This window comes from Hermetia illucens, chromosome 6, assembly GCF_905115235.1.
Source record: "Hermetia illucens chromosome 6, iHerIll2.2.curated.20191125, whole genome shotgun sequence".
NCBI classification, from domain to species: Eukaryota; Metazoa; Arthropoda; class Insecta; order Diptera; family Stratiomyidae; genus Hermetia; species Hermetia illucens.
The window spans coordinates 16,005,795-16,028,532 of record NC_051854.1 but is presented as its reverse complement, the minus strand read 5'-3'; the positions used below and the strand labels follow the sequence as shown (position 1 = coordinate 16,028,532).

General features: G+C 45.4%; 1 protein-coding gene across 3 annotated transcripts in view; it reads right to left on the bottom strand.

Moving 5' to 3' along the window:
- Positions 1-22,738, bottom strand: part of LOC119659502 (hemicentin-2) — a 371,159-nt gene that overhangs the window by 139,737 nt on the left and 208,684 nt on the right. For all 3 annotated transcript variants that reach the window (XM_038067628.1, XM_038067629.1, XM_038067630.1), the window contains exons 3-7: positions 18,467-18,594; positions 13,489-13,705; positions 3,199-3,342; positions 2,619-2,813; positions 2,366-2,514 (exon numbers count right to left, since the gene is read on the bottom strand). In XM_038067628.1, the coding sequence (XP_037923556.1) occupies positions 2,366-2,514; positions 2,619-2,813; positions 3,199-3,342; positions 13,489-13,705; positions 18,467-18,594 (833 nt within the window). The remainder of the gene's footprint in view (positions 1-2,365; positions 2,515-2,618; positions 2,814-3,198; positions 3,343-13,488; positions 13,706-18,466; positions 18,595-22,738) is intronic.

The following is a 22,738-nucleotide window of genomic DNA, read 5'->3' as shown; positions in this document are numbered from 1 at the left end:
CCGCCTATCGTACTGTCTTATAGCCGACAACAATAATGATAAGCGTCCGATCGCTCTACATGCTGATGAGCCTCAAAAAAGGCGAGAGAAATAAGGAAGGCGTCGATTCCGCATTCTTCGCGCATAGCAGCAATCGAGGGGAAAGAGATTCGATGAGTAGATAGACCTTATATCTCATAAACAATCTGCGGCCATGGTTCAATCGAAAACAAGGTTAGGTTGGCTATTACATAACACAGCTGCTCAACGGAGGCGGATATTTTAGTTTTACCTGACTACAATCAAGAACTCATGGTGGTTGATGCCTGCTGCACCTTCTCCTTCTACAGATGGTGGCGTGCCAAGTGTCACCAAGCACTCTAATAGATACCATGCTGCAGAGTTAGGACACGTGAAACAGAGTGGCATGATACCCTCAATGTGTTTTGAAGGCGAAAGGAGAGTTGAGATGTCACGGTAGAAGATACTCCTTGAATCACGAGGTTGTGCTCCTACACTGAATAGGTCTGGCCTGAAGTAATGTTGCAGAAGGTTTCGGGTTATTGCCCGCTAATACTATTCTACCACTCCTTTTCTTATGCTTCACCTAGTTCGGTTTGCTTTAAACAGTATCGACACCAAGGTTGAGTCTGGTCTTTCTTGATCAGCACCACACTAGGCATGTCTTCGCCTCTCATCCCCACTCTCTATTCTTTCGAAACAATAGCTAATAATTTCCAAACGCACGTGTACCTTTCTTGCTGAGAAATATTGCCTCATATCACTTCTTTTATTCTACCACAAAATTATAAAAGAAATATTAGTCATAGCCTAACCGTTCACTTTAATTACATCAATTTCAAAGAGCAAAACAGCTCTGTCAACTAAGGTTCGCGCATTGCTAACCTAATTGACCTCATCAATTAAGCTCGTAGTTTGAATTCATACCATTTGTGCCAACTTTTCAAAAGTATTTAACTCAATGAACGTCGAAATTGACTTCGTGCCCTATTGTTGTTTCCACCTGCATCATTTTCGGTTTTCCAATTATTTGTGACGGGTCTCTTTTAACGACTTCTTATTTGTCCTTTCTGGAGTGTTTTGCAGGACTCCAATCTCGGTAATTTATTATTTTCGCTAATTATCAACGAATCTTCATCACTTCTAATTTAATATACACGAACGAAGAGCCTTTCTTTTGAGGCCAATCTTTAGTAGAAAGGAACAAAATATCCTTGACTGTGTTGCAATGAAACGCTTGCTTAAGATGAAAGCTTGAAGTGGCGGAATCCTAAATATGCTATTTCAATTTTTGCTGTCAAACGGTCGCAGGTACACTCACATTCCAACTATGAACTCCCTCAATTCAAACCAACCCCATTACTACTACAGGACAAAGGCTAAAGAAGAGGAAAAAGAACTCTTCTCTCAATTCATTCCTTGCAATCAGACTAAAGTGGATACAATTTCGAAGATTAAATATACGAGTATGTGCCCACATCATCAAGAAAAGGACATGATTCAACATTTAATCCTCGTTTTCGGTCAACACCCTTCAGTAGATTTGTTACACACAATCTGCAATTTAGAAACCTCACAGCAATCTTCCGAATTATAATCCTATTAAAAATGTAATTCCACGCTAAGGACTCTCCTTTAAAGAGTTAATAGGACAACGGCTTAAAGTAAAAGCAATCCTGTACATAAATTCAAATGTTGCAACCTCTAGCCTTTTACGAGCTTTGCACTTGAAACACCATAAAATTTTAATTGAGTAATTACGTTAGTTTACATTCGACCCTAACATAATCAACTCTGCAGGTCCTTCATCCCTACCAGGAGTACACACCTATAAATCTTTTGCGGACACCTCTTTAACTCAGATCCCTTTCTATTCTTCAACTTACGACTAGATAAATCTTCCTGGAAAGCAATTAAATTTTCATCTTCAATTTCTTTTTATAGCTGGGATACTTTAGTTGTTTAAGTTGAGTGGATAGAGGTGTCTGACCTGCATTGCGTTGGCGCTCCACAACTAAATAAGATAGCAAAGTTCAGCGCCAGGACGTGCACCAGCATAGAGATGGGTGCCACGGCCCGTATCCAGGACTCGTTTAAATTTGTACACCGCTTTACAGTTTTGTTTGCACACCTCCGTGCCGAAAGAAAGTAGTTATACAAGCGCTGGAAGCAGGCCAGTGGTCTGTATGTTTTTTAGGCTTTTGATACGTTTGAGTCGATAATTTTAAAACTTCCAGGATTAAGATGTGAAGCAGGATTGAGGCAACAAGGCGGAGATGGTCGAATAGATTTCTTGAACACCTTTCAGCACTTCCTCCAATAAATATCTCATCATCACCCTATCTAACCGCATTGAATAACTCACCTGTAAACTGGCAATTTCCGACCTTCCTGACCGCCTCCAAACAATGCTTGCAGGCGGATTAGCGTCCGCCTCGCATCGCAAGATAAGAACGTCCTTGCCTTCCTCGAGGTCGATTTGTGGGGCGCCCAGTAACCGGATGGTCGGTGCATCTAAATGTAAATTGCAAAACGAAAGGGAGAACATTTTAACATGTGTAGATGGGGATAGTGCAGTGCTGGAGGCACCTGGAGTCATCTAAGCAATGTCTACCTACACTTAATATCCATGCGAGCTTCCACGGACATCGATTTTGTGGCGTAAGACTCGTGGAACGCGATACATTGTAGCATTTCACCGTGTCGCTCTCTTGATGCCTTCACTTGAACCACCGACGTCGCTGACCATGTGCGAGGGTTGTCCGCTTCCGTGGCGTTCACCTGGGCCCCCAGTGCTGGAATCTCACGTCCTCCTGAAAGCAGTCAATCGAGAAATGAGAACAGAATTTGCAATTTTATTAAGTGCTCATAGTGTCAGGACAGCGCGCAGTGCAACTCGCTAGGAGAGTGTGGACAAAAGCCGCTTTTAATCTTCCTGCCAATTCCGAGGTCCTTGACTCGGTCTCACCGTGAGTTATCAATGGGGTTGCATCACGTAGAATTTACCCTCCGTAATGCACATTCCTCATTGGTACGGGCCTCCGTGACTTCAATTTATAATAATTTAAAAATGCATGGCTGCACTGATGCCAAATTAATAATAATGCCCGATCCGACCTCGACCGCTTGTGTCCTTATTTCCTACGGTTTTGTTGCACTACTGCGCTGCTTGCCACAAAGTCATTTATTGCAATTTACCGAGAAACCACTTGAGTGTTGCTGGCGGATTACCGTAATGCGAAATGCATTTAACGGTCGCCACTCCACCAGAATCCACTGTCACATTATGTCCTGGCGGGACATGGACGCCTTCGTGCTCCAGGCGAGGTCGTTGAGGTGTCACTGGAAGAGAATAATGTAATAAAAAGGCATTACGTTAGCTGAAGATTGTTTTAGTTACAGGAGTGCTGGCTGGATTTCGAATTAACCGTAATTGAGATTGAAAAAACGAGCTGGGCAAAGAAATCGTTAAGGAGATTTGTGCGGACCAAGTTTTAATCAAGCCTTTGTGGGATTTACACTCCTGCACTGTGTAGAGGGTGATTTGTTTTACTGACTCAGATTAGATTATCTCGTTAAGATGAATTGTACTTGTCCACAGAATATAAGATGTGGACAGATTTACACCCACATAAAAGGAAGCTTCCTAAGTCATGACGAAAAAATTACAATTATTCAAAGAGAAAAGGAGCACCTAACAAAGGATGGGGTTCCTCTGAAATATTAGAGGAACACAATTGAACTAGTAAGCGGAATGGAAAATTACCTTCAGGTTCAATGAAACAGAAGATTTCCAATAAAATTTGATATGTCCTTGATATATATGCATATAGCAGTTCCGAGATGCCTGAACTGTGCTGTTGAGAACTGCACTGGGAACTCCGAGCGCAGAAAGTGCCTACTGTGTGAGAAAAACTCCAACAACGCCAGGAATAAGAGATGCCCAAAACGGGTTGAATATATTAACGAGTCGGAATACCGGAAGCTGGCACTTTAGACTGCGGGAAAAAGATATGAATAGAAAAAGGCCATACAAGCAGTTCCGAAAAACGGAACCAAAAGCACCGAAGAAAGGAAACAGGTCGCCCAAGTGCGAGCTCCGGCAATCGGATCACCAAAATCCAAGGGAATGAAAACAGTGGATGGACCAAGGTAATTAATAAAAAGGCGAAGAAAAAGCCAAAAGTGAGAATTCGCCCAGAAGCAATTGTTATCTCCAGCAATGGAAGTTTGTCCTATGCGGAGATACCGAAAAAGGTCATAGCTGGCTCCAACCTAAAAGATCTAGGCGGAAATGTCAGCAAGATTCGAAGGACCCAGAAGGGTGACCTCATGTTTGAGTTGAAAAAATCCAGCTTAGCAAAACTGATGACTTCCGAACTCAAGTCAAGAACCCACTTGGGGAGAATGTCACAGTAAGGACCCCAAAACATGAGGTCTACATACAATGCAAGGATCTCAATGAAGTGACATCCAAAGGAGAAATTTGCACTGTCTTGATGGAACAGTTCAAGTCGGAGGAACTTACCGGGAAAGCTCGAATCGGATGAGTTGTTTGCCGTCTGAAAGAGCAAATTTCTCTAAAGAGGTTCTTCAAGTGCATCGCGTTTGGTCACTTCGCGAAGGTATGCACCAGCGGCATTGATCGGTCCGATCGATGCAGAAGGTGTGGAGAGAAAGAGTGTAGTAGAGACCCCAAATGCTTATTGTGCGAAGGTAGGGAGAGATAGGATTACCGGCACATTGCCAGAAGTGCTAAATGCCCGGAATTTAGGGAGGCGCTGACTTCAATGAAATAATGAGGTTTATTCAAATAACAATAACATTGCAAGGTCGCTCAGGATTTACTAGAGCAGACCATATACGATTCCAAGGTAGAAATTGCCATCATTAGCGTACCCTATAGAAACAGTCACGGTGGTCGACTGGTAGAGCGGCGATATGGCCATACAGTTGACAAACCATACAATATACTGGGTGTCAGACAGCCAGCGGTTTTGTGTGGGCCAAAATAAACAGGGTATACGTGAACAACTGTTACGCTTCACCAAGCATAGCCCTGTCCGAATTCGAGGAAATACTTAACAGTCTTGTTCTTAATGCAAGGGTAGTAGTAGGTAGTAGTCTAACGGTGATTGCTGGTGACTTCAATGCTTGGGCCCGTGAGTAGGGTAGCAGAGAGACAAATACGCGGGGCCGCAGTCTATTAGATGCTTTTATACACTTGGATATAAGTCTGGCCAACGAAGGTTACCTAAACAGCTTTCAGAAAGGGGGGTCTGCCTCAATCGTATACCTAACTTTCGTCGGCACTGCACTCGCACGTTATACAATATATCCTGGTGCGTTAGCAAGGACTACACCCATAGTGATCACGGGGCAATCTTCTTTGGGCTTTGAATGGAGTCAAGGGGCAGAAGAACATCATGCCCGAAACCGGGAAAGATGTCAGGCTGGTCCGCAAAAGCTCTGGATAAGCAGACCTTCATAGAGGCGTGGTTAGACCAACCTAATAAAACTGGCGCCTCTAAGGAAAGAGCTTCCCATGTCGTCCAATGCATCGCCAAAGCACGTGAGGCGTCCATCCCGAACTACTGGTGGAATACTGAACTAGCCCGCCTTCGATCAGCCTGTCACCGAGCCAAAAGAGCGGCTCAGAGAGCGGTAGGCAGAATCGACGAAGGGCAAAAGAACGCGCCTATAGGAAGCCCGAAAAACCAACGAAGCAAGAGGGAATGCTTTAAAGAGCTCTGTTCGGAAGCGGACGTAAAGCCGTGGGGAAGCGCCTATAGAATCGCGATGGGGCGATTCAGAGGCCGTTCATACCCGCAGATCACGTGCTCTTCACTCTTGCAAAAAATTATCCAGGGTTTATTCCCCCAACAGGAGGAGGGCACTGACAGCTTCCAGTGCCCTCTGAATGTGATGGCAATACCGTTGGTCACCAGTGATGAGCTTCCCCCAGCAAGAGGAAGGCACTGCCACCTTCCAGCGACCTCTGAATGTGACGGCAATACCGTCAGCCACCAGTGAGGAGCTGCTGGAGATCGGCGCTAGAATAGGCGATAACAAAACTCCGAATAGGACATGTTCGCTGAGTTGTTCGAAGCGTGCATGCCCGAGGGGACATTCCCTGCATCATGGAAGTGACAGAAGTTAGTACAAAATATATGGTGGCAACGTCAGCACCGAAAACGAACCAGCCAACAACATCAAACCGCACTGGTCAAATAGGAAGAATAAGGGTTCTGTTCAGGGAAAGAATAAGGATAGGAGAATACAACTTTGAGACCGTTGACAATTTCTCCTATCTAGGGTCGAAAATCACAACCGATAACAACTTCGATGAGGAAATCCGCGCACGGTTGTTGTCAGCCAACATAGCCTATTTCAGCTTACAAAAACTGTTCCGCTCGAAACGTCTCACCATAGGGTCAAAGCTCTGCCAGTCCTCATGTATTCCTTGGAGACTTGGGTTCTAAGCAAGAAAAATTGCGAACTCCTAGCCACGTTCGAGAGAAGAATCCTCCGAAGAATTTTTGACTCGCTACATAAGGATGGACGACTCAGCAGCCTACATAACGATGAAATCTATGAGCGATACCATGACCGTCAGGTTGTGGATAAAATCCGGCTCAATAGGTTACGGTGGGGTGGGTCACTTAATCCGTATTGATGAGGATGATCCCACCCGGAAAGTCTATAAGGGCAATATCTATGGTCAAAAAAGAAGACGAGGCAGACCCTGCCTAAGATGGAGCGATGGCGTAGGTCAGGACGTCAGACAGCTTTTAGGGATATCGAATTGGTGGACCTCGGCGCAAAACCGGGATGTCTGCAGTTCCTTATTAAGGCAGGCCTAGACCGGATACCGGTTGTTGCGTCGTTGATGATGATGAAAAGCTTGAATTGTAAGTTGTTTGTTACTAATGAAGTTTCAGCAGATCAAAGTTATTTTATTTGCATAAACTAACCACATTTGCATTCCGGCTTATTTATTGTTCGCCTTGGAATTTTAGGTCTCGTAAATGAGTGGCGGCGATTAGAAATATGAACTTTATATGCTTAAAGGTTTTCCAGCCCCGAACTTTCCAGAAGTATTGTTCTTTCCTGTCGGTTGCTTGACACTTGGTACTACTAATAGCTTACCGAAAAGTAGGAGTAAGGATACGGCGACGGACAGCAGAAGGCTGCGTCAGAAGCCTTAAAAATACTCGAAGTTTCCAACGGAATCAGCTTACGAGGGCTCTGAACACACTGGAAGCGAAACCTCTCCCCATTCGCAATATTCTGACATCAATACTTTCGATATTAGTCCTGTAGATGCCTGCAGTAATACATCTTCGTTGTCCTCTCTATGGACGAACTTGATATCAAGGCTAAGTTTAGTGAAGAAGCAGAACCAATTCGGCCTATGTCATACATATATAGTAAGTAAATCATACTGAATCTACATAATTGGGTGAGCAACTCTGATTACCACAGTTGCCTATTGTTGGCCACGTCAACAAATGTCTAATTCTTCGTTGCGATATCACTTGAGAGGACTGGAAAGTGACTCAATTAGAGTGTCCCAGAACCAGAACATGTAATCCAAAAACTCCTAAGACCATCTAAAATGTGGAATATTGAAATTACCACCAATATGGGAATTGACGCAAGAATTGTTTTGTGGAACGGGACATATTCTGCTGCGAGCGCAGTAGACACAGAGCCAAAAAAAAAAACGAAGGGAAAAGGAAGCTCTTATTTCATCGGCAGACCTCTTCTTCCCAATCCCTTCTCCGTGACACTTCTTATTGCATTTACTCGCGGAATAAGATTGCACGATGCTGCTTCGAACACTCACGTTTGGGATTTGGTACTTCCTTCGATTATTACTAAGGGAGACCGGCGCCGTGTTGCAAGGTTATGACCCATTATTCTTTACCCACGGATCAAAGATGGCCTGCGGAGTCGGCGCGGGTTTTCTCGAATCCACACGGTGTATTCAAGTCGTATGGTCTCCCAGGTTTCGCCAGTGTATTCGAGGCGGAAGTACCGGCGTTGTTGGAAGTCTGTCGATGGCTGGAGGGAGATTCCAGCCCCAAGCGTAGCATAGCCATTCTGACCGACAGCCAAGCGGCCATCAAGGCGTTGTACTCAGCGGCGACATCTTCCAGGCTGGCAGGGCAGTGCAGAGACGCGCTGAACTGTCTGGGCGGCATGCTCAAGGTCATCCTCCTCTAGGTTCCCGGGCATAGGAACATAGAGGGGGTTCATTGGGCTGAAGGATTGGCGAGACTCTGCTCTTAGCAGCCCTTCGGTGAATACAGTCGGTGCTTCGCTGGTGGCTGTCGGGGGCCGAGTATGCTCGCACTACCTAGCAGCTGCGGGCCTAAGATGGCGAAGGCTTACAAGCTGTGCCAAGTCAAGGAGAATTTGGCCCGCTTGTAACATAGCCCGATCATAAGAGCTCCTGTGCCAGATGCGTGCAAACGCATTCAAGATTACGGCGATCTGCGCGGGGTATTGGCCCATAGGGAACCATGCCGGCAGGCTCGGCATACCCTACAATTCGCATTGACGAAGCTGCGGAGACGGAAGGGAAACCTTCTTGCACTTTCTCTGCGGTTGTCTAGCTCTAGCTAGAGTGAGGCTACGGACACTGGTTAAACCAATTCTTTGGGGACCTCAAAGAAATTTCTAGCTACAAGGTGGGAGAGTTGTTCTCCTTCGTGAATGCTATGGGCTCGCTCTGAAGATCATCGGCTAGACTCTGCCTCCCTGCTCCCATAACAGCATTCACGGTCTTAAGGGTTTGTGGTATCAAAACGGCACACAGCCCTAATTGGGCTTCTCGAAGCAGCCACTGATACCTACCTATCTACCCATTATTATTATTGTTATAGTTAGGAAGCGATGATAATGAAGTATAATATCGGGACTATATTTATTGCATTACAATGTTTAGTGTACATCAAGGATGAGGTTAAAAATATGGATTTAGAAAAGACAAGAAGTGGAACCAAGAACACACTTGGATATAAGTCTGGCCAATGAAGGTTATCTAAACAGCTTTCAGAAAGGGGGGTCTGGCCCAATGGTAGACCTAACTTTTGTCAGCCCTGCACTTGCACGTTATATATCCTGGTGCGTCAGCAAGGACTATACCCATAGCGATCACCAGGCAATCTTCTTTGGGCTATGGGTGGAGTCAACGGGCAGAAGACCATCATGCCCGAAACCGGGAAAGATGTCAGGCTGGTTTGCACAAACTTTGGATGAGCAGACGTTCGTAGAAGTGTGGCTAGACTAACCTAATAAAACAGCCGCCTTTTCGGAAAGAGCGGTCCACGTGACCCAATGCATCGCCAAAGCATGTGACGCGTCCATCCCGAGGAGGTGCTCATTTCTGGTGGAATACTGAACTGGCCAGTCTTCGATCAGCCTGTTACCGAGCCAGAAGAGCAGTTCAGAAGGCGGTAGACAGAATGGACTAATGGTAAAAGAACGCGCCTATAAGGAAACCAGAAAAACCCTCAAGCTAGCAATCCAACGGAGCAAGAGGGAATGCTTTAAGGAGCTCTGTTCGGAAGCGGACATAAACCCGTGGGGGGCGCCTATAGAATTATGATGAGGTGATTCAGTGGCCATTTATCTCCGCAGATCACATGCCTTTCAGTCTTGTTAACAATTATTCAGGGCTTATTCCCCCGGGAAAGGAGGGCACTGACAGCTTCCAGTGACTTTTGGAGATCTGCGCTAGAATATGATATAACAAAGCTCCGGGTTTGGATGGAGTACCGAATAGGGCCCCTTAAGTTTGCCTTGAATCCAGACCGGACATGTTCACTGAGTTGTTCGAAGTATGTATGTCCGAGGGGATATTTCCAGCATCATGGAAACGACAGAAGTTAATACTACTGCCTAAGGCTGGTAAACCTCGAGGTAAGCCAACCTCCTACAAACCTATTTGTCTACTTTACACTGTGGGGAAACTGCTAGGGCGAGTAATCTACAATTGATTACTCCCGATTGTTGAGAGCCAGGGAGGCCTCTCAGATCGACAGTGTGGGTTCCGTAAAGCCAGATCAACTGGCTTGGCCGAAGATGCAATCCACGGAAAGGGTAGTACTAATAAATATTTCTTGGTGGTAACCCTGAATATGAGAAACGAATTCAATTCGGCCAATTGGAACCTAATACGGGAATTTTTGGCGAACATTGGTACTCCCGCCTAACTAGCAGTTATTGTCAACAGCTATTTACAAAAACGGAGTCTTTGGCGTGACACTGATGACGGACCCCAGGAGTACGTTGTCTCTGCCGGTGTCCCACTGAGCTCCGTACTGGACCCGCTGCTGTGGAACATCATGCACAACGATGTACTTAATGCTCCCCTTCCGGAGGAAGCCACAGTGGTGGGCTACGCCGACAATATAGCGCTGGTTGTGGTTCCAAAGCAAATCGAAGATGCTGAATTATACTCATGAGAAGCGATCAATGCTGTTAAGGGTTGGCTAGAGAGTTCTGGTCTGATACTTGCAGAGGAAAAAACGGAAGCGGTCCTCATCACCAAGCGCCATAAAAGAAATTATGCCCGTATTCAAATTGGGAGTCATATCATCACTTCTAAGCCTGCCATCAAATACTTAGGAGCAATGGTAGACGGGAAACTCAGTTATAAGGAACACATGGAGTATGTCTATGAAAAAGCATCCACTACAAGTGTGGTCCTGGCAAGGATGATGCCGAACGTGGGAAAGCCACGCATGCTTCCAGGTTACTTATAGCTAGGGTAGTGAGTTCGAACCTGCTCAATGCAGCTCCGGGCAAAGGGGAAAGGCGTTGAATGTCATATTTAACGCTAACAAACTGAGTGCAGTCTACAGAAGAACCGCCCTAAGGGTGTGCTCGGCATTCAGGAATGTCTCAGATGATGCAGCATTCGTCACCTCTGGAATGATGCCCATTGACATCTTGGCAGATGAGATGACGAATATATACAATGCGAAGTACATCTTTCCTTTATCGCAGAAGAAGAAAGTCGAAAGGGAGAGGTCTCTAAATAGATGGCAAGAGCATTGGGAATGGTCGGGAAAAGGTCGGTGGACACACAGGCTCATCCCTGTTATCAAGGAATGGTTGGGGAGACGACACGGTGAGATTAATTATAATCTTACCCAGTTTACCACGGGGCATGGAGGATATCACCAATACCTGTTCAGGTTTAAACTCGATACCTCACCCGATGGTCCGAACTGTAATAGAGTCCCAGAGGACCCAGAGCACGTATTCTTCCACTGTCCAAGATTTGTGGAAGAAAGGAAGAACCGCGAGGAGACTATAGCGCTCGTACCAAGTTCCTCCAATTAAAATGGATTACAAACTGGAAGTGTATTGGAAATCGGTGGGATTTCTACTATTACTAACAAAGTTATTTTATTAGCATAAACTGATTACATCTGCATTCCGGCTTATTTATTGTTCGCCTTGGAAGCCCCGAGCTTTCTGGAAGCATTGTTCTTTCCTGCCGCTTGCTTGGTACTTGGTACTACTAATAGCTTTTCTTACCGAAAAGTTTGTTCCCACTTAAGAGGATACGGTGGTGGAGAGCAGAAGGCTACGTGAGAAGCCTTAAAAACACTCGAAGTTTCAAATGAAACCGCCTCACGAGGGCTCTGAACACACTGCAAGCGAAACCTCTCCCCACTCGCAATATTTTGACCTCAATACTTTCGATATTGGTCCTGCAGATGCCTGCATTAATACATCTTCGTTGTCCTCTCTTGAGACGAACTTGATATCAAGGCTAAGTTTGGTAAGAAAGCAGAACCAATTCGGCCTATGTTCCACATTTATATAGTAAGTAAATAATACTGAATCTACATAATTGGGTGAGCAACTCTGATTACCACAGTTGCCTATTGTTGGCTACGTCAACAAATGTCTAATTCTTCGTTGCGATATCACTTGAGAGGACTGGAAAGTGACTCAATTAGAGTGTCCCAGAACCAGAACATGCAATCCAAAAACCCCTAAGACCATCTAAAATGTGGAATATTGAAATTACCACCAATATGGGAATTGACGCAAGAATTGTTTTGTGGAACGGGACGTATTCTGCTGCGGGCGCGGTAGACACAGATCCAAAAAAAAAACGAAGGGAAAAGGAAGCTCTTATTTCATCAGCAGACCTCTTCTTCCTAATCCCTTCTCCGTGACACTTCTTATTGCATTTACTCGCGGAATAAGATTGCACGATGCTGCTTCGAACACTCACGTTTGGGATTTGGTACTTCCTTCGATTATTACTAAGGGAGACCGGCGGCGTGTTGCAAGGTTATGACCCATCATTCTTTACCCACGGATCAAAGATGGCCTGTGGAGTCGACGCGGGGGTTTTCTCGAATACATACGGTGTATCCAAGTCGTATGGTCTCCCAGGTTTTGCCAGTGTATTCGAGGCGGAAGTACCGGCGTTGTTGGAAGTCTGTCGATGGCTGGAGGGAGATTCCAGCCCCAAGTGTAACATAGCCATTCTGACCGACAGCCAAGCGGCCATCAAGGCGTTGTACTCAGCGACAACATCTTCCAGGCTGGCAGGGCAGTGCAGAGACGCGCTGAACTGTCCGGGCGGTATGCTCAAGGTCACCCTCCTCTGGGTTCCCGGGCTTAGGAACATAGAGGGGGTTCATTGGGCTGAAGGATTGGCGAGGCTCTGCTCTTAGCAGCCCTTCGGTGAACACAGTCGGTGTTTCGCTGGTGGCTGTCGGGGGCCGAGTATGCTCGCACTACCTAGCAGCTGCGGGCCTAAGATGGCGAAGGCTTACAAGCTGTGCCAAGTCAAGGAGAATTTGGCCGGCTTATAACATAGCCCGATCATAAGAGCTCCTGTGCCAGATGCGTGCAAATGCATTCAAGATTACGGCGATCTGCGCGGGGTATTGGCCCATAGGGAACCATGCCGGCAGGCTCGGCATACCCTACAATTCGCATTGACGAAGCTGCGGAAAAGGAAGGGAAACCTTCTTGCACTTTCTCTGTGGTTGCCTAGCTCTAGCTAGAGTGAGGCTACGGACACTGGCTAAACCATTCTTTGGGGACCTCAGAGAGATTTCTAGCTGCAAGGTGGAAGAGTTGTTCTCCTTCGTGAATGCTATGGGCTCGCTCTGAAGATCAGAGCCGGCTAGACTCTGCATCCCTGCTCCCATAACAGGATTCACGGTCTTAGGGGTTTGTGGTATCAAAACGGCACACAGCCCTAATTGGGCTTCTCGAAGCAGCCACTGATACCTACCTACCTACCCATTACTATTATTGTTATAGTTAGGAAGCGATGATAATGAAGTATAATATTGGGACTATATTTATTGCATTGCAATGTTTAGTGTACATCAAGAATGAGGTTAAAAATATGGATTTAGAAAAGACAAGAAGTGGAACCAGGTCATACTAATCTCAATCTCAACGAACGAAATCCAAAAATACCACATTAAAACTTACCTCTCACTACCAATCTAACCGGTTGACTGGTCAAGGCATCTTGTGTTGTAAAATCGCTGGCTGTCACTTGGCATTCCCAGAATCCATCGTCAAAATCCAAAGTGGCAGAACGTATCCACAGTGAACAATCTCCCCCATAATGCGGTGGTTGTAAACTTTGGTGGATCATCATTGAACTGGCTGCCCACTCGTATTTTTTCGGGTAGATACCAACTGGCTGAAATGACATTGAATGGAATGAAATTAGTTTATTGTTGGGTGGAAATGTTGAAAGGATTGTTAGGAAGCTGTTTAAATAAGAAATCGTAAACTATACCTACAAAGCGCTCCAACCCACGTTCTGAAGTGGGCGGATACAAGGATAATCAAACTTGCATCATTATTCCATTCAGCTACGTGAATCGACTTTACGACCTTATCTTTCAGAAGATTCTGGCCTGGAGATGGCAATCCAAGATTATCGACTTACATCTTTAGTGAACCAATATATTAACCTCTCCGTTACCAATTAAGCTCCAGTTCCAGACACTTCTATCAGTACCTTCTTTTTCAGTCGACTGAGTTGAGCACCGACTGGTGGTCAGTTCACATCAGTTCGCTGTTAACGACCAGTGCTATTTACATTACTTGAGTGGTCAAATGGTAGTACAGGCCCCAGGGCGAAACGTGGATTGGTACCCATGATGGAGCATAAAACCTGGGAAATGCCTGCTGAATCAACACCAGGCTGGGTAGGGCTTACAACCCTACACGAAAAACCCAAGTTACAAAGCCACGGAAGGAGCATCTGACAGGATGGATTTTATAAAGACGAACCCCACAACGAAAACGGAATAACCATTTGCGCAGTTTCTGATGGAACGTGCGCTCCCTGTACAAACCGAATGCTGCTCAGCAGCTAGCCGATACCCTATCCCAATATAAAGACAGGGACCGGTTTCCAGGAGAAGAGCCACTATACCATATATTGTAGTGGCCATCCAGTAAACCATGTGCTCGGAGTAAGTTTTCTAGTCAGCCATGAAACCTACTGTTACAAATGTAAGCATTATTAACGTTCATGCCCTTACAGAGGAGACTGGAGAGTCGGTTAAAGACGCCTGCAGAGCCTGTTCCAAGTATGACACCAAAATCATACTTGGAGATTTTAACAGTCAAATAGAGACGGAGTCCGTATTCAGGCTCCCATAGCTTACATAAGGATGCCAACGATAACGGACTGCGGATTATTCAGTTGGCAGTACCGCAAGAAATGGTTGTTAGAAATGCCTGGTTTGCACGGAAAGCGCTCCACAAACATACGTGGACGTCTCAAGATGGGACGACTTTCAATCAAATTGACCACGTGTTGATTGAACGCCGCCACTTCTCAGCCTTGATGAATGTCAAAACATATAGCGGGGCCAGTATAGAGTCGGATCACTATCTCTTACGAATAGTGCTCCGGGCTCGAATTACAACACCATCTATAATCCTCTCTGACAATCAAGTGAGAGTGAATACTCTAGTCATTCACAACGTAGCCCTCCGTAACACCTGTAAGGGGGAAATGGATGCCACGTTAACCGCAGCTAACAGATGTCCTGGAGATGAAGCATCAAAAAATGATTTTCACAACCACCACCAATCAACGGAATGAGAGAATACTGTATACCGAGTAATTTTGCATTCTAAAAGAACGCTGCCACACGCAGAGATCTATCATAAACTTCGTCGAGTGGAGAAGCAACATGACAGACGGATAAAGGAAGTCTGGAAGAACAACAGCTCGGCGAACTACCCATCCAATTTCGACTCTCCCGCTGCTAAGGAGTATCCTCGCATATTGCTCGGGGACTTCTACCACGGCGAGTTTTTGGCCTAAAGCATTTACAGAATCGATGACTATCCAGGCATTGGTTACCTCTGGACATTCACGCTTTATCGTCTCCTCCACTTCGACGTTCTGTGAAACAGTCAGGATCCCGGATTTCTAGAGAGCACATGGGCTCTAGGCTAGAAACAAGAGCCGTCTCCCGCAATAATCCCTTGATCGCCTCGCAGAACGTACTCTTGACAGCCGCCTTCGGGCCCAGTTCGATGACGACTTCGCCCTTCCTCGTTTTTGGTATAGAAGACACTTCTGCTCCGTTGTCTTAGGGTTTCTTCCTGTAGCGGATGTCACTAAGGACTTCCGCAAATGTCTTGCCTTTCGTCTGCTTAATGAGCATAGCCTGCGGTCTAGTTCTTCTTTGCTTCCTCGTCTTTTTTGCTCCTGGTTTTTGGTTTGCAGCCTCGTTGTCTTTGGACAGATGGGTCTCTGGCGGCGTTTCCACGTTCTCAGCGGAAAGTGTGGCTGTTTCTGCTCTCTAATCGTCTTCCGCTGCTCTCCACGTTCGGCTGTAGAAGGAGATGCGGTCAAATAATTCCTCCAGTTTCATCAGCTCGTTTTTGACGCCTTTGCTGACGTTCCTCTGGGTGAACGTTGCCGACTGCATACACTTCACCAGTGCTGCGCATTTCCTGATAAGCTTTTCATCTTCGGCTTTAGGTAGGACGGTGGACTGCACTTGTATTCGGTTTGTGTCCGAACCCATCTGCTCAGGACTAGCGATTCTGACTGGGCTTTTTTTCGGAACAGGGGCACTGCAGGGTATTGGAGTTGCGCCACTTGACAAGACTTCCTCTTTATTTTTGCGTCCCAGTGTCAGATCGGGTATGTCAGCCTTCGCTGCTTCTTTCGCTGATCGCTGCGGTGAACGACGCATTTTTGTGCTGCGCCCAAACTCGCTCAGCGCTTCCTCCTTCCCTGTTATTTCGTCCATTTTTTTGTTGGTTTATGTGTTTCCCCGTCATGTGCAAAGAAGCGGGCCGCAATTGTCAGGAACGGGGGTATCTCAATTCCCTAAGGCCTGACCTATGCTTAGCTGATCCCGGAATTGACGGACGAATCAGCGCTCGCTCAGGGCAATGGGGTCTACTAACACCAGTTCAATGTCCACTACCCGACCAGAGTCCCGAAGCGGCTGGGGGCTGCTACACGGCATAACTACCGCCTTGACAGAGCTAAGCTCACATGACCCCATCGGCGACTCCCAGTGTGCCCCGATGCGTACCGGTCATTCTCGGTTCGCTCATTACCGAGAGGCTTTCTCAAGGCTACTACCTAGGACGCAGCAATACCATATGACAGTTAAGGGGTCAGAGGTACTGACCCGGGCAATCACTCTCTCAGTACGATTCACTGATACTATCTCAAACGATGAACTTAGTTGGCGCATAGGCTTGGCACTCGTATGTACTGCGATCGGAAGGCGAAAGTGGCAGTGGATAGGTTACATATTAAGGAGGTTGAAAATCGCATTGTTGGCTACGCTATGCATTCTCCTAAAATGGCCAATCGTTCCACTTGTGACAGAACAGTAGAGAAGGAGGTCAGGCGCATCGGGAAATCATGTGGGGAGTTGAGGAACATTTCAGGTAACCGTGAACGATGCCGCGTAGGTGTGTTTGACACGTTATACCCCACTAAGAAGTAAGTGATATGGGTTTCGGCGGATTGATTGTGTAGGAGATGAACTGGTAGGGATCGTAGATCTAGTTCAGGATGCAATAACCTTTTGCAAGTACCGTTTAACGTTGAATCGAAGCCACTTGGACTGAATTAAGTATTCCTGGCTACATGCTTAGATAGTTGAAAATTACCTCTATCACCAGAGATATATAATAGATCTAAAGAGAACATTATTAAATTAAGAGTACATCAAGTGTTCCGTAGTTAAATCACGTGTGGGGCACGTAATATGTGATGGAACGCTGGCGGTGATTGTAGTCCACAAACCCAGTTATAGGCAAGTGGGTTCATAGAAAACAACCAACCATAAGAAAAACAACGCCCTCAATAGGAGCTGGTTTTAATTAATGCGAACTCCAAATAGCTGGCATCTCTTCCTCAACAGGAAGCAGAAATTCAGCAGCTAATGATACCTTCTATGAAGTCCAAGAGATCTCTGATGAAAACTCGAATACTACTCAGCTGAACCCTGTAATGAGTTTGGGAACTATGAAGTTCACATAATCAAAAAAAAGGAGGTCCGATTCCCAGGACTAATAGCTCTTCTCCATTATTCGTAATGAGGATTAATTTGAGTAAGGACTGAGGTAATCATCAACTTTGTTAAGGGAAATTATAATGGTTCATTCCTTAAAATTGTAGTCCCTCATATGACGTCAATGCTGCAGAAAGTTTGTCTGACGTCAGTTTTTATTTGCTCACCTACAAATTCACCTATACCAATTTCCAGATTGTATCCATCCTTGAAACTTCTCCTGATCATTGAAAAACATTTACATTTTCAAGAAAGAATAGTGTGAGGCCGTTAGGCAGCCTTAATTCCTCACAATCCTCAATTACAATATGTTTGTGTGGTCCCAAGTGATAACACCAACGCACGAATGGATGCCATTTGTTGCGCTGACCTTTTGACGAAAATCAGTGTTTTGAAATTGCATGTTATCGTACACGTAATTTTCAGAAGCAAACACCACCCCAGGGGTAATAAATACGGGGCGCAGTAAAAATTAAAGCCCACACCGGGTTCTCCTCTCCAGTACTTCCCTTTTGGAAAAAACAAAATGTGACAAACACTGGGGAAGGAGCACAACTAATGTCCGAAGTATAAATTGTTGGAATAAAGGGAAAAAGGGAACCCTGAACGCACTTTAATCCTTGTTGAGGACGCTGAATTAAAACATGGAATGCTCACAAACATCACGGAGTATTCTCAACGCAATTTGAATTTCATGGAAAACGGAATTTGTTATTTATACTTTTAGGGTATGTCGGAAGTCTCAAAGCAGATACTTGGGGTTGTGGAAATTAGTTCAGTGCGGAGGTCGTGAGCGTGGCCTCCTTTTCGTTACTGAGAATTAATTTAATACCAAAATCATCAAGTGCACGCCTCACAATCTATTTTAAATTTGAAGAGGCTTTAATTACCTTATTATCTTTCTGCCACGAGCAGGATCCTTGTTTGTCGATAACCTTGCATGATAGTATCGCATCCTCGTTGGGATTAACCTCTGTGTACACGGGCTGCTCTGCAAACCGTTGAAGGCCGTTGATTTCTGCAAAAAAGGAAAAAAGGAAACACATGAAGGCATTCATAAGATTCCAATATCCAAATGTGAATTCGGAAAAAGGTAATGTGGTTTTACGATTCCTGTCTGCTCACCGGAATTCATGGCATTATAAAATCCAACGTATGAGAGCATAAATTTCTGGGAGAAGGAAAGATAAAGCCCTAAAATTCCCTATCCCATATTAATGATATTATAGGAGCGTATCGCGAATTGTTATGATACCAGAAGCTGCGGATGAAAAAAACATGTTATTTGGCGGGAACGCCATATTTTATGCGTATACCTCCGCCACACGTGGGGGAGCAATGACAAAGCCAAATTGCCTGAGGAACTCACTCAGCAGGCTGGAGGCACTCGCTCGTATATTATGAGTACAATGTAGAGCTGAAAAATTGGAACGGATCGGTTTGAGCCTCTAGGAATTACCAGAAAAGAAGCGGCTTGGGAAATCCATTTTAGGACTCAACTACGAGGCTCTTTAAATGAAGCTGGGTGACCAAGATTTTCCGTAACTCTCTTGTTTATAGTATTATCGATCCAAGGGTATTTATACCTATTCAATACATTAAATTTCAGCACCACTTAACGAGGCTCTCACACGTAACTCCCTGGGGATAACTAAGTCCCAAGACTTTGGCACACCACAATACCTACCCACCGCCAGCTCCTACGTAAGTCAAGCACTAAATACAGATTAGGAGCATATGTTTCTATAATGAGAAAATGAAAAAGCTTTCATTCATAAATTTTCATTTCTGTAATGGATACGGGGGCACTTGGCTTTTCCTGTTACGCCAAAGGGAGTGCCACCTACATACACATTCCGCGCCACACCATCCTTGTCAAAAAAGTCATTCAATTGAAAATTTGCGCAAATTCCAACCCAACTCCTCCGCATTGAAGGCAAGAAAACTTGAAGGATAATAAAAAATTCATGGCCAAGAAATTGAGGACGAGGTGAGAGTCGAGAATCAATTCTTAATATGTAGATTGAAATGATTTTGAAATTTAAGTTTGTGAATTTAAGTCCTGGAGTTGCGACAGGGGCAGGAAGTATGGAATTCTTGTGGAATGCAAGTAGGTAAGGAGCCAATAATTATTTCTCCTTTGGAGAGTTGTCGGCGTGGAGCTGAAATGATTTCGTTGGATTCAGTTGAGTCTGGAAGTTCCTTTTGAGATTTGAATTTCAGATTTCAAATTGAATATTAATATTTGATTTTGGCCCGGGCATTAGTGATCCATTCAATGTGATAATCTGATTATTTGAATTAAGGAGATTTTGCAAGGTATTTCTTAATTGGAATAAATAGCCAGTGGCAGTCATAAATATAGAGACGTCCAACCAACGACATGACGAAAGAAGGACAGAGAATATATTGCTTGCAGCCGGGAACTATGGAAGCACCTATACGTCAGGTGCATAGTTTAGGATTAGCAAAGTAAGATGAAATAATGGGAATATTCCTGTCCCCGTAGTTCTAGCGTACTGAAATGGCGAGCCTCCTGAAAATAAATATGAATACGACCTGAATTTGAAATGCCCGAAAGATTCCATACCAAGCCTAGAACCAAGAGAAATGGAAAACCAAACCCTGAGGAGCCGACCCTATTGCGGGAAAGAGGAAGAACCTGATTAAGTTCTATCTTAACCACTTCGCTAAGTGTTTCTATCAAAATCTTGGCTACAGAGTTCATACTTACATTAATGATCATTGCAATGGTAAAAAAATGGCGTCAAATCACCGATCTAATGCCGTGGGGAATCAATCTTTATATAAGCAGCTCGATGCCGTTTAGAAGGTGGTAATAATATTCCATATTTGCGCCAAATATTCCAACATCCTAGATTTCAATGCCAAAGTGACTCTGAGAATGGACCGCATTGTACGGGCACTATTCCCTGTGCACTCAGGGATAATGACTGCAGCACGGAGGGCGTACAAAAGAGTTGAAAGGGGTAGTCCCCTCTATGGAAAACAAGAAGGCGCCTAGAGCCAATGGTATCCCGGCAGGAGTATACAAAATAGTGCTGCCACATCGGCCAGACCTACTTCTCGGCGCATTCAACGCTTTTTGGAATGAGGGCATTTTCCCTTCAGGGAAGGAAGGTAACGAGCTTTGCGCTGATCAGCAAAAAGAAAGACGATCCTGAGCTGCTTTCTTCATACCGATCACTTTATATGCTTGACACTCCAGGAAAGTGCTCGAAACGCTTATCAGAAGTAGACTCGCTAAAGCGATATGTGCTCCTCGAGACTTATTCCCACAACGATTGGGCTTTAGAATAGGGAAACCCACAATTGATGCTGTCATGGCAGTCGTGGATGCCGTTCAGCGAGCCGAGGAGCACAACCGCCGAGCGCGAAAGGTGTTGCTCCCGAGGGTAGCTTCCTATGATAATCTGCTTAGACACGACATACCAAAAGGGTCGCGCCTGGTCGATTATGCAGATGATGTCGCGGCTATACTGAACGTAGGACGCCTGGACCCAATGATATCCCGGCAGTGGTATTCAAACTGGTGCTCCAATATCGGCCAGGTCTACTCCTCGGCGCATTCAACGCTTGTCGGAAAGAGGGCATTTTCCCTTTAGGGAAAGAAGATACCTAGGTCTGCGCTGATCAGCAAAGAGAAAGGCGACACTGAGCTGCCGTCTTCATACCGATCACTTTATATGCTTGACACTCCGGAAAAGTGCTCGAAACGCTCATCAGAAGTAAACTCGCAGAAGCGATACGTGCTGCCTGAGACTTATCCCCACGACGAATCGGCTTTAGAATAGGGAAACCCACAATTGATGCTGTCATGCAAGTCGCGCCTAGTCGATTATGCAGATGATGTCGCGGCTCTGCTGAACGTACTGTCAGATAGACACAAAGTAGACTTGGCATATTGATGCGGCGGGTAAGTGGATGGATGACTGCTCATGGCTTAAACCTTGCACTGGAAAAAAACGAAGTAGTCATTCTGACTAAAAAGAGAATCCCAACCCTGAGTCCCATATCGATCAGTGAGTCGATAATCGTGTCAAAACAGTAGCGAACAAGGCTGTAGCTGGAGTTTCGACCTTAATGGCAAACACGGGGGGTCCTATGTCTAGCAGGCGACGTCTCTTGATGAGCTCAACTCCTTTCGTTTCCGCTCTACGGCGTAGAGGTATGGGCTGACGTTGTTGGCCAAGCGGTATATCGTAAGTGGCTTACGCAAGTACAGAGACGGGCAGTTTTGCGGGTTGCGTCTGCGTACCACACTGTCTCTGAACCGGCCTTGATGGTGATCGCGGGAACGATCTCCATTGCCCTTCTTCCTAAGCATTGCTCATTACCTTCCAGTTCTTCTCGTTGCAAAGAAGGTAGAGATTGACCGATGGAGAGGCCGACTGGCAGCGATTTCCTTGAACTAACAGTCCCTTTCCTCCTCTCCCTTCCCGCTGACGAAAGGAATTCCCTTGTGCGAAGGCACTCCACGGCGGGAGAGCTCGGGAGCTTACCAGAAGTAATGTGACAAACGGTTCAAGGCTAGCTCTCTGACGATAGGCTAGTGTTTAGTTGGTAGTCCTCGTACCGTTGCTGAAGTCCAACACTCTGTGCGTAATCATATTCATCTGCCCTATCCCAAAAAAAGCGACTGAGAGGTGAATCAATGGATTGCATGGTAAACTGTTGTGGAATACAACTCCCTGGAATCAACTTGTCGCTCCCTAGGAAACTGATAAGTATCTCTCTAAGAAAAAAATCATATCTTTACCGAGACCATAAGTGTGTGGTAATAGCCAAGTGATTCTACTATAAATAAAATGCCACGTATCCAGATTCGACTGTCGAAAATACCTCCTCAATCTGGGCTGTCATACAAACCGTGACCATTGGATCTTTTGTAATTGGTAGTTACTAACTGCATTCGAACGATGCCTCACTGATACCCGATTGGCATAATGAGAAAGCCTGTCCTTACCATACTATGAGCGGCTGTCGCACAAAGCACCTCATAACCCCTATACTCGTATGAATCATATGAGTACAGTTCAGCCTACAAAAAACAAACGAGCGGCATTCTAAAGTGTTCATCAGATGGTGACGGATCTCGGCAACACTGACAACTAGGTGATAACACCCAAGAAAGGAATAGT